This window comes from Athene noctua, chromosome 9 (genome assembly GCF_965140245.1).
Source record: "Athene noctua chromosome 9, bAthNoc1.hap1.1, whole genome shotgun sequence".
NCBI classification, from domain to species: Eukaryota; Metazoa; Chordata; class Aves; order Strigiformes; family Strigidae; genus Athene; species Athene noctua.
This window is the reverse complement of record NC_134045.1, coordinates 7,994,563-8,013,110: the sequence shown is the minus strand read 5'-3', so window position 1 is coordinate 8,013,110 and position 18,548 is coordinate 7,994,563. Positions and strand designations below refer to the sequence as shown.

Sequence of the window (18,548 nt, the reverse complement as noted above, 5' to 3'; positions counted from 1 at the left end):
ATGGAGGAGCAGGAAGACAACTTTGTGCTTTCCATTGGAGCCAACACCAGCAAATGCAGCCTCGAGACTAATCAAACAGGGACCCCAACATGCTGGTCAGGAGCAACCAGGGGTGGCCCGGAGGTGGTGATTGTACCGGTGGTTTTTGGGTTGATTTTCCTCCTGGGAATGGTGGGAAACACATTGGTGTTTGTTGTTTTGGGGCGTCTCCGACCTGGGGGACGCCCATCACGCAGTGCTACCAACATCTTCATCCTGAACTTGAGCATTGCAGACTTCTTCTTTCTGCTCTTCTGCGTCCCCTTCCAGGCCACCATCTACTCCCTGCCAGAGTGGGTCTTCGGTGCCTTCTTTTGCAAGTGTGTTCACTACTTGGCCATGGCAACAATGCTGGTCAGCATCTTTACTCTGGTGGCTATGTCTGTGGACAGATACATTGCTGTGGTCCATGCCAGGCGCTCACCCTGCATCCGCAGCAAGCGCAATGCTGCCCTAGGGGTGGGTGTCATTTGGCTGCTCTCACTACTCATTGCCATCCCTGTGGCCCAGCACCAGAGCCTCATGAGTGGTCATCAGCAAGCACCCAACAGCTCCTTCTGCTGGGAGCACTGGGCAAATGGTTCAACAGCCAAGCAGATGTACAAGATTACCATCCTGCTGGTGGGATACCTCCTGCCCCTGGTGCTCATCACCTGCTGCTATGCCAAGGTGGGTGAGAGGGATGCAAATAATGTTTAAATGTAGGGAAAGATCACTCCCAGACTCTTGGTGGCTTGGATATGTACACTCAAGCTACCCAGACAACAATAGATCCAATCCTTTCCATATTCTTTCCTGGTATATTTAGAATACTTCTCTGAGGCAGGGGGAGGGAAGGAAAACAGAGAATGAAATTATACCAGCTCACTGAAAACATTACAACTGCTAAATTGACACCCATCCCGACACCCAAATCCCCTAAAGACTCTTGCTGTTTTCCCTACTTTTCAGTTTGTTCTTTCTTGATAACAAATCTTTGTTCCTGGCAAGAGCAAAAACCCATGGAGGAAAAATTATGCAGTAAGTGTACAGAAACTGTATTAGATAAAGACATCACCCAGATTTCTTTCTTTCCTTTCTCTCTCTCTTTTTTTTTTTTTTTTTTTGACACAAAGCTCAGACACTGTCTTGCAAAGACTTGCAAAATGAGATCCTGGGATCAGATTTCTATTCAGCAAGAAATCTCTGCCTTTCTTCTTGTGGATTGCTATTGCTCCAATTTTTGGTTTCTCCTTATTGATCTTTAGCATGTTTAAGACTGATAGTAAGCCTGTGAGTTGTGCTAGCAGGCCGAATAAATTTTCTGTGAATTATGAACTAATACCCTATTGTAGAGTGCCATGGGACTACTAGCGACTGGGCTTCCTTGTCACTAGTCAGTTGCAGGCCTACCCTCTTAGGAAAAGTTTTCCTGGAAATTAAGTTCATGTCTGTTTAATAAAAACCCCACCACATTACTTTCAATACTGACCTGTTCTGCTATCATCAGTGCTAAGGACGGGACAATGCACTTAGATTGAAGCTAAAAATCTCTAAAACTCAGGCCTTGCTTGTCACAAGAGGAAAAGGACACTAGAGCTCTTAACTCCTGTCACTGTAGCTCCAGCTGTTTGTCCCCTCACTGCCCTAGTCGAGCACAGCAGCAACTGGAAGGTAAACTGGATTTAGAGGCATTTTTTAGTTCATTAGTTGCTTTAGAAAATTTAGTCTGTTAGCTCCAAAGGCTAAAGTATAAACATTGCCAGGTTACCACTGTGCTGTAATCACGTTTCAAAAGCTTGATCTAGATGTTGTTAACCGAGAATTTCCCTACAGTGCTCTAACATTTCTTATGACTCTCCCTCTGAAAGGAGAACTCCCTGTGCCTGCCCCATTTGTTAGTGCTGCGTTCAGGAGCAGCAGGACAGCCACACCAGAGCACAGTACTGGCAGCCTGCTCTCTGCCTGTGTATATAATCAGCCTAGAGAATGAATGTATACAATCTGAGGCACAATCTAAAATTCAAAATCCGTGGAAAGGCTCCTGTGGATTTCAACATACTGCCAGCTTAGCTCTTAATATATGCTAAACCACATCTTCTGGAAGCATAGCAGGTTTAATGCTTTTTCCAAATCTTGTTTCTTGAAGGAGAAAGAATGTGGAGGACTTAGAATTAAAAGTCTCAAAGCATCAAATTCAACTTTGGTTGGAGTCATGCTAAAACAGTTATTTTACTTTCTGGTGCTTGTATGAGAAGTACAAATACACAATTAAATTTCCCATTCAATATATTGCTCCTTTTTTTTCCCTCCAAGGTTTTATATCATCTCCATACGAAAGTAAAGAACATTTCCAAGAGGTCTCAAAGATCAAAGAAGAAGGTAAAGATCTTTGGTTTTATCTGTACACTGACTACAATATAATAGGTATGTCAGGTTTCTGAAATAACTAATAGCCTTTTCAAGCTTCATCCGCATACTGAAGCTCAGGTTCAGAATTCATGTTGACATATTGAAATGCTATATTGATCTCTATATACATGCCTGCTGGACCGCCTTTTGATTTATTGTACTATAATAGAATCCCACAAATATGGTCCTTTTACATTGGCAGCTAGTAAGATACTTTGACTATAAAATATCTAGGTGCTTTGAGTACACCTCAGCAAACTAATAGTAAAATACATAAAGAACTCTGAAAATTAAGTACTTCAGTTTTGCTGCCGCTTGCATTTAAGATCTTAGGGGTTGCATCTAAGTAGGTTGTGGATTCAGATCCTGGTTTGATCCCTTTGCAAGCCAAAGAACACATTTATCCCTGGCTCAAGCTACATGAAATAAGCAGAATTGCCAGTATTTACTGGGAAAAACATTAAGGATAGATTATTTTTTTTTCTGTCTAAGAATCTTAGAGTGAATAAGCCATTATTAATAGAAGTTTTCAGGTAGCAAAACTCACTGACTTCAACGATGCAACATCAGATTTACCTGACATGAAGGGGAAAGTGCTATTTCAGTCAAAAATGTTATAATTGCTGAGTGTGCAGCGGTAAGTGACACTGTAGGCTATCTGGCTAGTCAAAGGCAGGAAGCAATGGAGTACTATCATTAGCTGCTGATAGGACAGTCAGGTCACAGTCTGTGCCAGCAGCACAGCATCTGTACAACCCAAATGAGCAGTGTGTGCACCTCCGAGCAGATGGCACAGCCAGTGGAGGTGAGTAGGGAATGCTTCAATTTGCTCTCAATCAATGCACTGGCCAGTTTCAGCATCTACCTGCCACATTAGGGCAGCCCTGCAAGATGTTGCCATGATTCTGTCCATGACAAAAGTGAGGGTCATTACAGCAAACATGGCCATTTGATTGAAAAGAGTGCAAGACACAGAAATCAAAGCTTTGACATGACTTCAACAAAAAAGAGACAGACACTGGTACCACAGGTGCAACAAGCTACACGTTATGAAACACAGAATCACCTCTGGCCATGACATGTTGTGTCCAGTGATTTATTCACTAACATTACAGGACCCCACTATAAATCTAGATCACTCAAGATGAAGAATTCAAGATACTGGATTTTCAGCATGCTGCAGTTATATCTCATAATAACTTGAACCAGTACCTCTATTGATTTCTCTTTTGCCAACAAGACTTACTGTAATGGAGACAAAAAGGCATATCCCTAAACATTACCTAGCCATCTGCTCCTTATCTCAGAAAGAAACCAGTCTTAGTAGGGTAAAGTTCTGTATGCAGCTAAGGTATCACAGAAAAATGTACAGTTCTCATCAACACCAGATGTCTTCATGATCAACCTTTTCAGAAAAAAGCAGAGGTACTTTAACAGGTTAACTGTGCACTTCAGCAGCTATGGTAGCATCTCAAACAAAACTCAAGGGTTTTTCATACAAAAATAATACTATCTTTCAGGAGTTTCCTCTGCAATACTGTGCTAATGTTCCAATGATCTGTGCTGCTTCTAGTTGATTTAGAGCTGTTACAAGAGATTTTGCCAGTCCTTTATGCCTAATCCTAACCAGTTTTAACTATAGATTATATTTAGTTTCTACTGGTTCGTTACATTCATTAACATACACAGTTTTGTTGGTAATATACTTATGACTATCAATCAATAATTGATCTTGCACCTAGACCACCCATAAGGATAGAGCTCAACTGATCTTTGCAATATTATCTCAAGATGACTGTAGAAGTTATAATATACCATACACAATATTTCCTTGATGGGAGTTACTTCCCCTTTCCCCTTAGAGTGTTTTTGATAATGTTTTCTTTGTTCAGTTCCTGAGTTCACAAAGTAAGCGTAACACCTCACAAATACACTTTGTTCAGCTGCTTGTTCCTGAACCACATTGAGATTAATGTTATTAGTCCAGCTCATCTAATTTCAAGTAGGTTCTGATAAACATTCTTTTAAAATCACCTTTTCTAAGGCAATAAATAATGCAAGAATTAGATGCTATGTATTGCCTGCTGCAGGAACACCACCAGACCTAGATGAAACAGACTGTATTGAAGAACACCACACCTTTTTTTGCCTACTGACCTTCTGATGAATGCTGATGCTGCTACAGACACACTGCAAATTAAAATTTGAGACCAAAGAGTATAATTTCTGAGTCAGATAGTGCAGACTACAAGCAGAACGCATGGTCAGAGTGCTTAACAGCTGCCATGAGAAAAGGCAACCAAGATCTGTTAATAATTTTATGTAAAATACAGCGATAAAGTGTTAAGAAGCACTGTCATTTTGCATAGAATAATTACATGGCTTCACAAGTTTGAAAAGTTGCTTTAGGTCTCAAAATCATCAACAAATCCCTAAACAGTTTGGTTGATTTAAATTCCCCTCCTGCCTTTCCTTACCTATATACAAATGGCACACTACCATTTCTTTGCTATATTTGAAGAGAATGCTACCAACAGTTGAAAGTTACTACCATCATTTTCCCATAAAGCAGTAAGATACAGAATTTCATTTATGACAGTCATTTTTTTCAAATGTATCTGTGTTGTTTTCAGATTTGACCTGTAGAGTTAGATGAAAAACAGCTCTACAGTTTCTTCAGCTTTGGGTTTCCTGATTAGATATGGCTGAGAGGACCAACCTTAAAAAAATACCTTTGACTTTACTTGTTCAAACAAGTTAATGGTATAGCACTTCTTCCTCCCTCCCCTTAAGTATTTCCCTGGCCATAATTCTGAAGTGCCCTGTAGCAATTCTTGTTCCATTTGGCACAGTTAGGCCTATTTAAATAGGCGGTCCCTTCACATGAAAGAAAAATCAAATACATTCCTCTATCCACGCACATCATCTTCCACAGTTTGTCTCCTTCCAGCACCTTCTGTGTAGAAATTGCTCATCTAGCCTTTCTGCAGGCCAGGCAGCATCTTTGGTATACCTATTTAAAGTATTTTTTTGTTTCAACCACTTCTCTTAGCACATTATAAGGACTATTTCTTGGGTAGGTTGCGGACACACTCAATTCCTGCATACACTTTCACAGTATACTTGAAACACATTGAGTGTCAATCATTTAAAGCAGTTCTTCTTAAGAGCACTTCACATTAGAGCCTAATAGGAAATTCATATGTGCATGTCAGCTCTATTAAATTAGCTTCCTTCATATGTACTTAATTGGACTGTTATTAATTTTGTTTCAATTTAATTCATAAATTTCATCAGAGATTAAGTGAACAGCTTTTGCTTATTTTGCTCAAAGATGTTTGACAGTCGAATCTTGCTCCATGTTTGAAAGGCTAATTTAGCATATACAAACCATCTAGCTTCCTCTGAAATACATCTGTGACTTCAGTGGCTAAACCCTAATTGCCTTGATCTATCAAAAGAAAATGTAACACAGTCTTCCAATACAAGGTGATAAAATTACCTGATTCATATCTGTTAATTTGGTGTGTAACTTTACCACACTGATAGGGAATACAAAGTGTCATGCCAGTAAAAAAAGACTACAACCACTCAGTTTCTACTTCATTCCTATAATTTCAAGAAAGCAGGACACTTGAAATATTATGCTCCTCCCACCCCTAAGGGAAGAGGTTTTGGGTTTGGTCTGTTTGGGTTTTGTTGTCTGTTTGGTTTGGAGGTTTGGGGTTGTTTTGGTTTTGTTTTGTTGTTTGGGGTTTTTTAACAGATAAAGAGTAAATTTTGCAAACAACTGTTTGTTCAGATCTCACTAAGTTCATCTGGCCTACATACATGAGTAAAAGTCTCAAAAGAATCAAACTGCAGACTCACAGTCCTTGCTGAACAAGATTTTTCAGTGAAATGGTTGCCCATGTTACCACTGCAAACAGTTTGTTTTGTCATTCAGATTTTCAGAAACTATAAGGTCTCTTTTGTGTTATACAGATGCCTCAAGATAGAATGCTTCAAGATAAAACATAACTAAGAAACAAAGCAAATGCCATAGAGCTTAGGGAAGGGACTTCTCATAAACAGCATTCCTCATGCTGGCTGATATCACATTGCTATTATTCTCCATCACAGGCTGCTTCTAAAAAACCCAGTAATATTGGGTAAGATTTTTTAAAATATCATGACTTATTTCTGGACCTATAGCTTTCACTGACCTTGTTGGAGTCTTAGTATAGTCTCATTCCCTCTGTCCCCAGATCCTGTAAACACTGATAACAGGCAGAAGAGACATCATCCTAATTCACTTAGTTTGAGCCATGGAACACAGAAATGCATCCAGTGAAGAAGTATTAAGGGACAAATCCCAATTCAAGCCACCTGAAAGGTCATAGAGGAGTCAGTATTTTATCTGCTGTTAATATATCCTGGGCACCTGGAAAACAACATGTGAATCTCAGCAAGGCCAACATTTACAGAACAAGTGAGAGAAACTGCTAGATGCAGACCTAGGGCTGTTTCTAAAGAGATGATGATAGCATGGCCAAATGAACAGTCATAGTGGTGTGCAACTATATGTCTGACTTTCCCGGTTGCATTGCTGTAGCAAAACTGAATTTAAGCATGTGAAGTATTTTACTGGAGCCCAGATACTTGGTACTGTAGCTCAACCTCTCCCTTTAAAGGGCATATTGTAACAGCAGTTGCTGTTTTTCTAAAGATTATTTTTAGAAAGAGTTTATTTTTTTCTAAAAAAGTATCTTTTTTTCTAAAAAGCAGATGCCTTTTTCTTAAAAAAAAAGCCTTTTATTGTTTTTTTTAATAAATCAAACCCATGGAAACAAAGCTTAATGAACTACCATACTAGAAAATTGTTATTCTAAGAACTCTCGTGTATTTTCTCTACCACTTCCTCCTGCCCTTTCCTGACAGCATGGTTTCCCAGTGCCTGTGCCCCCAGCGCTGTGCCCAGCCTTCCGTACAGGCTTACCTGGTGCTCCCTGTCTGCACCCAGCTGAGGAGCAGCGGCTGCCCGGGGACTGAGCAGAGCTGCCCATGCAGGCAAGCGCGCCTACTCCCTGCTACCCAAGTATGGAAACAAACCCCAGTTAAAAGTTAAACCAATTTTAAGTTTTTTAGCTATCTGTGCGGTTAAGAGGAGCTCTGACACATACATCTAAAACAGAGTGGCACTGCCACCCAATTTCCCCTCAAGGGAGCCTTGTCAAAAAGTTTCCAGCATACAGTGGTATACAAAGCACCTTCTCTAAATAAGTCTTAAATGCCAGGCTTCACTTCAACAGGATCTGAAGACCCTGTGTTGTCTCCTGGACAACATTGCCACAAGATATACCTGGGGTTCCAGTGTGGATTTCATTCTATGCATTAGACCAAGGAATAAGTTTAGGACTTTTGCAAGTTTAGGCTGAAATTCTGCATGATGAACTATGACAGAGATGGCAGAAGAGATACATGAGAGCTTGTTTCCCCATTTAATGCCATACTAGCTCTACAAGATTGCCAACCTTAAAACTGAGATGGTGTGATGCTGCAGGATTCCTCTTGCAGCTTTGGATAATAATTTCCTGAGGCCAGCCAGCAAGACCACATGCTAAGAAATCCTGTGGACCCCTCTATCACAAATAAAAATATATTTCAGTTCCATTACTTCCTTCCTGCATTATGCAGAGTACAGCAAGTCTGTAATTTGGTCCAAGGAAAGTTAACAATTCCCTGTCTGACGGTGTGTCGTAAGAACCCAGTCCTAGGAACTCTGAATGTATGGTTGCAGTAAATAAGATGACTTAACAACGGAAATTAATGCAAACCAAGGTCTATTCGGATCATGAAATGGCCCTGTGGTGTTTTACTGGCCTTTGGAAAGCCCCAGGGTTCTTAAGGTTTACTCAGTTTTGTCCTGTACATCATTAAAGAACAAATAACAAGACTTGCAAACTGAACAATCTGAAGTGCTCTTTCAGGTTTAAGAACGTTTCTGGGAATGTGAATTTCACAGTTATTTTGCAAGCTCCCTTGAAAGGACAGTAGGAGTTGTGGAACCTTTGAGGCCAAAAGCTCCAATGAACAAACCAACTGAGCCATTTAAAGCTAACAAATTAGCACTGTTTCGCTGCAATAGAAAGGTGAACCATGCTTACCTGCTGGGAGAGCCGTGTCTCTTGTTTTGTTTTCTATTCCTTTCCTAATAATTCCTAAAATTTTATTTGCCGTATTTTATTACTTTTTAAAAAATTTCCCCTCTAACCACTAGTTGAGAACCAAGCTGTTCACAAAACTGTAAGTCCACGATCTTGTCCCAAAATTGTAATGGCCAGTTCAAAGCACAGCTGTCTCTGTGAAGCTGTTTTCTTCCTCAGCTCATGTTTTCACCACCTTACATTTACATACATGCAAATTAGCTGTTCATTCCTCCCAGAACTAAGTAAACACAAATACATTCAGAGCTGATTTGGGGCACTCCCTGGAGCACTGCATTTTGAAGGTCATATAACAGCTTGAGGTAAAACATACAGAATTCCTTCAAGGTAGACAGTTATTCCTGAACACTTTGGCCAAGAGAGACAGACAGAAGTTGCAGTGTAATGCTTTCCTATATGCTGAACTATTTCTTTGTCTTCTGTTCACAAAAATAGAAGGTTTTCATATAGAATTAATGAATGTGATGTTCAAAGCCTTGGCACTTGAACAACAGTTAAGTACAGTAAATGAGTATTGGAGATCCTGGGATCCAGCAAAAGAATATTAATCAGAAGTGAAATCCTGCAAGTTGTTTTCCTAATTACTTAAGCCTAGGGCAGCAGGAACAGAAAGCATCATTACCAATTAGTGAATGATAGGAATATCATAATGCTCAAAGACATTTATGAATACAAAATTAGAATTAAGAGCATCAACAGAGGAGATCAGTGACATGATCACACAATGAGAGATGTGCAAATGACCAGTTAGAACAGTGCAAGCAAGCTGCTGGGAAATGAAGAGTACACCTCTTAGCGCACAATGCATGTCACCAAAATGAACTGATAACAACTGAAACCCCATTTGCTTCAATCCCTCCTCTTCTTCATGACAGCCAACTGCCATCTCTGATTGCAAGAAAGAAAACACAGACAATGAAAAAGAGCACTTTCAGTGTGATTTTCAGACCACTGAAGAGTATTATTACACTTAAGTGTAACAAAAAAACCCCAAAGGACAGTGAAAAGTGCTCTGAAGCAGAGGAAGCTGCTACCCAACATTAAGTTAGTTAAGAATAGGTATGGTGTTTTTTGAATCAGCTGTTTGAAACATTGTGCATTTATCACTAAACTATAAGCACATCTCTGGAGATCAAACTGTGCTTTGATCTAACCTTTCTTTTCCGTTAGAATTCATGGGTAGAAAGGAAAAGGATATTGGCAAATGCATCGGGGGAGTCAGATTTGTGAACAAAGTAGAGAACAACCTGACATCAGGAGAGAAGAAGCTGACAGGTTTCAGTTGCACGTTAGCTTAAAAAGTGACTTGAGCAAAGAGATGCTCTTGACCGATTTCTGTCTTAGGAAAAAGAGGATCCCAGAATCTGAAGCCACAGAAACTTGTTTTCCTCAGAAGTTGGTAAGTACCTCCAGCAGTACAGTGGTAGACACTGCTAATCCACATGTCCTTCCTGGACACTGACACAGTGTACCTGCACTATCTAAAAGCAAAAGCTTAGGGCACCATGGGTCACTACTTTTTTTGCCAAGCCTTCACTTCAGTAAAAGTACAATGTATAGCCAAGTCTGAAACTCTGTAGCTTACCCAAATCAACTCTGAGGCAATCAAAACATGCACCACTTCTCTCTCAAACTTTAGGGAAAAGGAGATACAAGTTATAGAAGAGCATAACAAGAGAAAAAAATATCAGTAAATCACATCATCAGATAGGTTTTGTATTAGAAGTCAAGAGAAAAGTCCCAGCTCACACAAAAAGGCTGAAAAGTACAGTATGGTGAGAAGCAGCAGCACTAGCTAGAATAAGCCTCCCTTTGGGGTCACAGCAGAACATTATTAACTGAAACTAGTTTTGAGAATAAAGGGAAGGATGACCCAAGGTCCAAAACAAATTCATTATATCCCACATCCTCCCACAGAGCAGTAATAAAGGAAGGGCCAGTTGTTGTTTGCTGATAAGATATAGGCATAGGCTTCTTTATGCTTCTTCTTTCAGAATCACGGAAGCAAAATGAAAAAAACTTTAACACCATATTTAGAAAACAGCAGTTGTCCACTAATGAAGCCCAGTTTTTCTGCAGGGTGAATGTACTGTTTAATAAAAACCTCATTGAACGTTCTTTCCCATTTCTCTGTGGCTGAGGTACACAGTACAAATGGATGGTCTGATCAGCTCTGAAAACAGATGTGCAGCTAGCTCTCTCAAACTATGAGTAGATCAGGAAAGTGACAAGCTCTCTACCTTTAGGCTGCTCTGTCCACCATATATTTTAATCTCAGAAATGTTTATTCATCTAATGTATTAGGTAGTTCTGTCAAAAAAGGTAAGTCCATGGAATACTTTAAGATTGCCCTGTAATGAGTCAGATACTTTATTTTGCCCTTGACAAGTTGAGGCAGCTTCATTAGAAGCTTATCAAGGACAACAGCTCCAAACACAAACAAATGCTTGTCACAGTTTAACCCCAGCTGGCAACTAAGCACCACACAGTCACTCCCCAGTGGGGCTGGGGAGAGAAACAGAAGATTAAAAGTGAGAAAACTTGTGGGTTGAGCCAAAGACAATTTAATACGTAAAGCACAAGCTGCATGTTCAAGCAAAGCAAAATAAGGGATTCAATCACCACTTCCCATGGGCAGGCAGGTGTTCAGCCACCTTCAGGAAAGCAGCGCTCTATGATGAGTCACAATTACTTGGGAAGGCAAAACACTATCACTCCAAACACTTCCCTTTCTCCTCCTTCCCCAGCTTTATATGCTGAGCGTGATGCCATATGGTCTGGGATATCCCTGGGTCAGCTGGGGTCACCTGTTCCAGCTGTGTCCCCTCCTGAATTCTTGTGCACCCCCAGCCTCCTCGCTGGTGGAGTGGGGTGAGAGGCAGAAAAGGCCTTGGCTCTGTGTAAGCCCTGCCCAGCAATAATGAAAATATCTCTGTATTACCAAAGCTGTTTTCCACACAAATCTGAAACAGTCTCATATTAGCTACAGTGAAGAAAATTAACTCTATCTCAGCCAAAACCAATACAATGCTAAAGACATCATCATTCTCCAGAATAAAGCATCTCCCCCAAAAAGGGTTTAACACATTTCCCATTGCTTTTTGAAGGACAGGGAAAGGATAAAAGCAAGAAATAACTTGGCCAGGGCTGAAAAGATGTCAAAGGGAAAACAAAGAAAAGCAGGAAAGCACAAATGAGAGTCAAATCACCTATAAAGATAACAAATGAATAAGCAAGTAAATTCTAGGCAACCTGTGCATGTCAGAAACAGTAAGGGGGGAATTGAGAGAGAAGTTTACTTATTTGACAAACAAATTTGTGAATCTCCTAGTCTCCATTTCCCACCATGCTATTGATTCACTGTATAACTTAAGCACACTTACTTTGTCTGTACAACATATAATGCACTAAGTTATTTTGTGGAGCTGCTTGAAAGACTTCTAGGAGTTAGATAATCCAGTAGTGGCCATTGTACATGTCTGTTATGGGCCTGTTGAACCTTTGGAGGTGAACCAGAAGGCTAGCATAACTGGGCACAGCTAGACCAACAGTTATCTAGTAACTATGCCAATTATTGTAGCCCACTGAACAAACCCGAACGGTACACAAGCTGTTGGGATAAGTCCTCCACAGCTGGTCACAGTCTATGTTAACACTGGTTTTAGCTACAGCAAAGTTACCACATTAAAAACCAAACACAATGTTTTATTTCAGTTTTCTCTATCTTAACTGGATATTCGCTAACTTGAAAAAACAGACACAAGATCCATTTCCAAAACATGTTTCTTGAGTCACGTATATTATTGCTCTAGTATTGTCTATGTTTTCCATCTCCAAAATCCCAAATAGCTGGACTTCAGAAACAGCTTTGTGCTAATACATAGCAACTGCAAAACCATTTTTAAAACACCCAGCCCTATGTTAATTGTGTGGTTTGTTATTTCATAATGAAAGAAAAAAAAGAATCTAGGTATCTATCCCTTATTCAAAAGGATATTTCAGTGCTTGTAGCCCCCTAATTTAAGCAGAAGGATGCTATGAAAGGTTGCCTCGGTAACAAGCCTAAGCTACTTAACATTGATAGAGGGTAAAAAAGTAGCACCATTATTGCTGGTGAAAGCTGAGACTTGTTTATTAATAATTTCTTTAGTACCCATCATACCACATAGGCAAGCTAGACCCCTCAGAACCACTATGTCTGTGTCTTTCAATTCCATCCACTTCTAATCATACCAGTATATTTTTAAGGACAGCACCCAGTTGCCAGTGTGACCAGTTTGAGGACATTTGAAAGCTGGTTGTTCACTCACATGGAAACATGCTTTGTGACCTTGTATGTCAGACAGCATTCTAGTAAACAAAAAAAGGAAGCACCTGAAGTATGCCAGGTATAGGAGGAACCCCCGGGTTATTGCCTTTCAAAATTAATGCAAACCTACTTAGGAGACCTCTTTGACAGAAATCCCTTTTTTTTTTTTTTCTCCCACTTGTACTGTAGGCAAATGTTTTCTCTTACCCACACAGAGATCTTGATCTGATGCAATAGCATCTTCCTAGACAGGTTAACAGATTTAACTGGCTTGTTAACATAACTAAGACAAGTGAAGGTGGTGCTTCTAGCTCACATCCAAACACATTTTCCACTTCAATAATCATATGTTTTTACTGCAGGAGATCATTGCTGCAGGCCCTGTGTAAACAGAGCAAAGCATCTGTGCCTGTCCAACACAGAGAAAACCCCTCTTTATCACACGGTTGATTCTTCTGCAGGCTTAAACAAGAAAAAGCCGTTGCCATGTAAAGCACCTTTTAGCCTTCCCCCACATTACTACTGTTCTAGCAAGCAGAATATACTTTAGTGGGATTCACTGAGATATAAGATCAGATTATATGTATGTTATAAATTATAATTAGAATTCTGCTGTGCCTTCACATTCAGCAGATTTTAATACTGTTACTTAGGAAAGTCAGCATAATATGAAGGTCCTGATCTAACTCCAATTGTCTAGATAAAGTAAGCCCTAGCTAGATACATAATAAAGAACTATATCTAGACATATAAACATAGCAGAATCTTAGAGCTGCAAATGGCTTTTGAAGTATTTTAAGATTTTAAAATAATTAAAAAGTTTTTAAAGTTCTAAATAATCTTGTAAAACTTCAGGGTCATTATAGGGCAGCTACTAAAGGGAAACAGGAAAACCTGGAAGACAAACAGATTTCCTCCAGTTTCACCCCATATCTCCAACCCCTTTGAACAAGACAGGTTACAAACATAAGACTTGTTTATAAATATTTTAACAGTGTCTCCCACTATTCTCATGTATAGGACTGCAATCAGTTGTTACAGTACGGAATGTTATGCACCAATATCTAATCACCTTATATTCTTTCTGCTATGAAGCGTGTCACTCCACTCTTCCCCAGAGCATGCTGTCATTTCTCCATGCTGCCATCATCTCCAGAAGGTGATCTTGGTAGGTAGTCTGCAATACAGAAGCCCCCTGTTAGCCAGTATACATTCATGAACGTGTGTGGTGGTTTGACTTTGGCTAAATGCCAGGTACCCAACCAAGTCACTCTATCACTTCTCCTCCTTCCCCCTTTTTCTCAACAGGGCAAAGAGGGGAAAGAAAATAGGATAGGTAAAAAAAAAAAACAAAACACACCAACCCACAACCAACCCTTGTGGGTAAAGCAAAAGCAGTTTTAATATAGGCAAAGCAAAGGTCCGCACGCAGAAGCAAAAAAAGAAAACAGATTTATTCTCTACTTCCCATGAAGAGGCGATGTGGGGCCTTCTCAGGAAGTGGGGCTCCCATACGCAGAGTGGTTGCCTTGAAGGACCAAGGGTGACCCTCCCCTTCCTCCTTTCTCCCAGCTTTATACTGAGCAGACCTCACATGGTCTGGAATATTCCTTGGGTCTGTTTGGGTCAGTTCTCCTGGTTGTGTCCCCTCACAAGATCTTGCCCACCCTGTCCCACTGGGGGGGGGGGGGGAAGAGGGAATGTTGGAAAGAGCCTTGGTGCTGTGTAAGCACCACTCAGTAGTAGCCACAACACCAGGGTGCTACCAACACCCTGCCAGCTCCCAGCATAAACCACAGCACCATGGGGGCTGCTGTAAGGAAAAACCAATTCTGGCTCAGCCAGACCCAGTACAACATGACTTCTAACTCACTGATACAGAAAGAAAAAGCCATCACTAAAGTAGAATCTGGACCTGGTAAAGTAGAAGTAGTACCTGGAGAGCTACTGACTAGAGAAAGACTGCAAATACCCTGAGGTATTTGATAGTTATACCACTACTGTCTTTTAGGGCACCAGAGAATCCATCTAAAAATAATTCCTTAGGAAACCTTGCTTCATTAGTTCTAGTATCCATAATTTTCTTGTTTTCCTCATGTTATATTTCCAGCAAGCCTAAGCATATGCCACAGAGAGGCAGACTTCCTAACACAAACTGCAATTTCCATCTCACCCAAAGCACACAGCCACAGAGGGTACCAAGAGAGGAGCAAATAACCTCCCTGTTTAATGGGAATCCAAAAAAATCTCGTTCCCAAGACCAGCTCTGTGCAGCCACCCAGGTCATCACTGAAATAGTGCCTGGGAGACATGCTTAATTTGGCAAGTCATGCCAGCTGTGCAACGCTGCAGAAATCAAAGAACATACAGAGGTTTTGCAGCAGCTGTTGCTTGTGCTGTATTTTGGGTAGGCTGAAAAAAAGATTTCCCTCTCCTAAAAGATCATTCCAGCTTAGGTGTTTTGGTGTTACATGTATGTAAACCTGAGTTTTTATCATTTTTATTTATACATTTTAGCATAACAGGTATAGTGATAGAATGCTATAGAGTGCTTTAAAATGAGATATGAAATCCTGCAAGTCTTCTCTAGCAGACAAAACAACTTCCAGATGTAGCTGTTATAACGACCGATTAAACGAGTGTTTGTTCACTGAAAAATTATCCCTGTTCTAGAAAAGTAATTACACACTATTCACTTGAAATCATGCAAGGGAATTATTGACAGAAGTGTTGACTCAGACTAGTAAGGCTGTAAATCTTAAGCTGAAATGAAGCCCAAGTTTTCATTTTTGTCCATTGCTTTTCTCCTACTTGCAGGGGAAGGATAATATCCGCATATTTGCAAATTGTTGTATTTATTGAAATGGCAAAATACAGATGAGAAACACTAAATGTGTTGAAAAGGACACATTTTGCTGAGAATCAGGTGGGGGGAGGGGAAAGAAACCACCTGCTGTGTATCTGCTGCAGTACTCCAAAAAGGAGGGATTAAATATATTTTTAAAATGTTCCTGAATTGAAAACTCCTGAATTTAGGTGGAATTAACCCTACAAAAACATTAGGAAAGGCTCTCAAGGGATCCAAGCTAGAATCCTCCAAGCCTTGCTAGATATTCTCTGAGTATGCTAGAAGTACAAAGTGAGACAAAAACAATACCCTCAGCCTTCTTAAATTTGGAAAATGAGATCCCACTCCCACAGGCCTCAGGAACTTACAGAACAGAAGTTAAAGTAACTTACAGTTTAATATTATTTTCTGTAGCATACAGTAAATAAAAGTCATTCTTCATCCTCTTCGAAGACTTCCAGGTAAAAAAAAAAAAAAAAAAAAAAAAAGGAGCACTTTTGTTATAACACACACCCTTAACTATACAAGGTCAAGGAGTTTTTGTTCAAGAGAAGAAACACCTCTTCAATAAAGACTGAGGTATTTCTTGGTATGCATCCTGCAGGTCCCCTGAACATTAACTTCACAGTGATATTTATAGGTCAGATTGTCTACACTGGTGAGGATGTTCGCTTCAGGGACAGCAGACAGCCTGGACTCGCAGCCCCAAAACACAGGCACCCCGCTCTCTGCCTTCAGCGCTCTCTCTGCCCAGGTTCCCCACAGCCTGAGCCCCTCTCCCCAGGCTACCGCTTCCCCCTCAACAAAAGGGACAAAACCAAATAAAAATAGCCTGCTAAATTTCACACAAAATAGCTTAAGCAGCTTATACCACCCACCTTTGGTCTGTGTTTGCTCTCCCCGCACCCTTCCCACCCTGGCAGCACTCAGCCACACCCTCACACTGCCCCGCCAGGTTCCTCAGCCCTTGTCCCTCTTGCACAGACACAGCTGTGTGGCTACCACGACTACAGTCAACAGCTCATCTCATGTTGACATTCATTTTGGATAGTGACCTCGAAAAACACTGTTTTCAGGAAAATTTTACTTCAGGTTGAGCTTTGGGACTTACAAATGGCAGCTTGAGATGGTGGCTGGCCAACCTAAATGGAGAGCAAGAGCTGCAGGAGCGTGTCTCTAGCCTAGCCAGCACAAAGGCTGGGATTCCACAGGCACAGTGAACCTCCCTCAGGTAATTGTCTAGCTAGGAGTATTTATAACCAAAGAGCATCGCATATTTAAAAAAAAATAATCCTTCATGCATTGTTTTTCTTGGTTTCTCCTATAAGAGGGGAGATACTGAAAAAGTCATTCTCCTCAGGTCAGTCTTTGTTACTCCTCTTCATGGCATGTTTCCTTGCAGCCACTTACCCCCTGCAGTTATTTTCAATAGCTTTAATGTTCCTCAGCCTCCAAACGTTAGGGGGTATTATTTCCACTCTTCCATGTAACATAGCTAGCATTACTGTTGCAGCTCTGCATTGTTTGAGATTTTACGGGCACTATCCCCAGTACCTATAGAGTTATGTGCTTGAGCCAAAACCAGGTAATCCTCGCTTTCCAGGGAGGAGGGTTGTTTCTTAGCATTCTTTTTCATATTGTCATAATTTGCCTGCCTGGCAGTTGTCAGCGTTGCCTGTGTTATGGCGCCTTCACTACTGACAGAGGAAGGCAAACTAACCCATACCATAGTCCCACTTGATCACTGCAACCATTTAATATGTGACCTTGTCTTTTCCAGACAGCGCAGACAGTTCTCCTCGTGGTCACCGTGTTCCTGCTCTGCTGGCTGCCACACCACATCATCACCATGTGGGCAGAGTTTGGGCAGTTTCCCCTGAACAACATCTCCTTCACCTTCCGCATCATCTCTCACTGCTTAGCCTATGGGAACTCTTGCATCAACCCCATCATTTACGCTTTCCTCTCGGAAAACTTCCGCAATGCCTGTCAGCAAGTCTTCACCTGCAAGTTCTTCCTGCAGCCGGTTCCCACTGAGAAACTGGTCAGAATACGCATGGAGAACTTCTCTACCACGCACTCCACCACTAACGTGTAAATTGGGCTCACAAATACATTTCAGAAGAAAGAGGAGGGAAAAGGGTGCTGTCTGGGGAGAACAGATTTACAAGTGCATTTCAGGGAGCAGTGCAGCCTGCAAAAATGTGGACTTTTGTCCAATTACCAGAGTGGTAGGAGGCATTTTTTCATCTGGCTGTTAGGACACTTGACACAGCTTGTCCTAAGGTACCTTGCTAGGCACTGGGCTATGTGCAACAGAAGTATCTGAATGTCCTTGTAGTGCCAGTAAGATAGAGCTCATATGCAGTTGTAGTTATGCCCGTAAGGTCTGAAGTGAGAGTTACACAGAAGGTAGAATACAGACAGACAAGAAAAGAGCACTTAATTATGTATGTAGACAGTCACTAGGGTGTGGACAATGACTGACGGGACATTTAGAGAGCACTGAAAAGCAGTTTGGAAAAGGTCAATCTAAGTCTTTGAGTATGTCTTTGTTTCTGAAGTTTGACAATATGCGGGCTACACGTATTTTTAGCTCGCTAGCTGTGATAGGGTCTCTGATCTCCTTGAAGGTTTTGCTACAGTACTCACCTACTGGGTCGTAAAACCTTTGCCATGACATGTGTCAGTGATGTGGATGTCTGCATTGGGTGGCTCTGTATCAGCTTATATATCTCAGGATTTGAATGTCTGT

At 40.9% G+C, this 18,548-nt stretch overlaps 1 protein-coding gene across 1 annotated transcript; it reads left to right on the top strand.

Annotated features, from left to right (window-relative positions):
• LOC141963800 (galanin receptor type 1-like) lies at positions 1 to 17,891 on the top strand. Its single transcript, XM_074913458.1, has 3 exons — positions 1 to 708; positions 2,335 to 2,400; positions 17,574 to 17,891. The coding sequence occupies exons 1-3, from the start codon at positions 1 to 3 to the stop codon at positions 17,889 to 17,891; spliced, it is 1,092 nt and encodes a 363-aa protein (XP_074769559.1).
• The last annotated feature ends 657 nt before the right edge of the window (positions 17,892 to 18,548 follow it).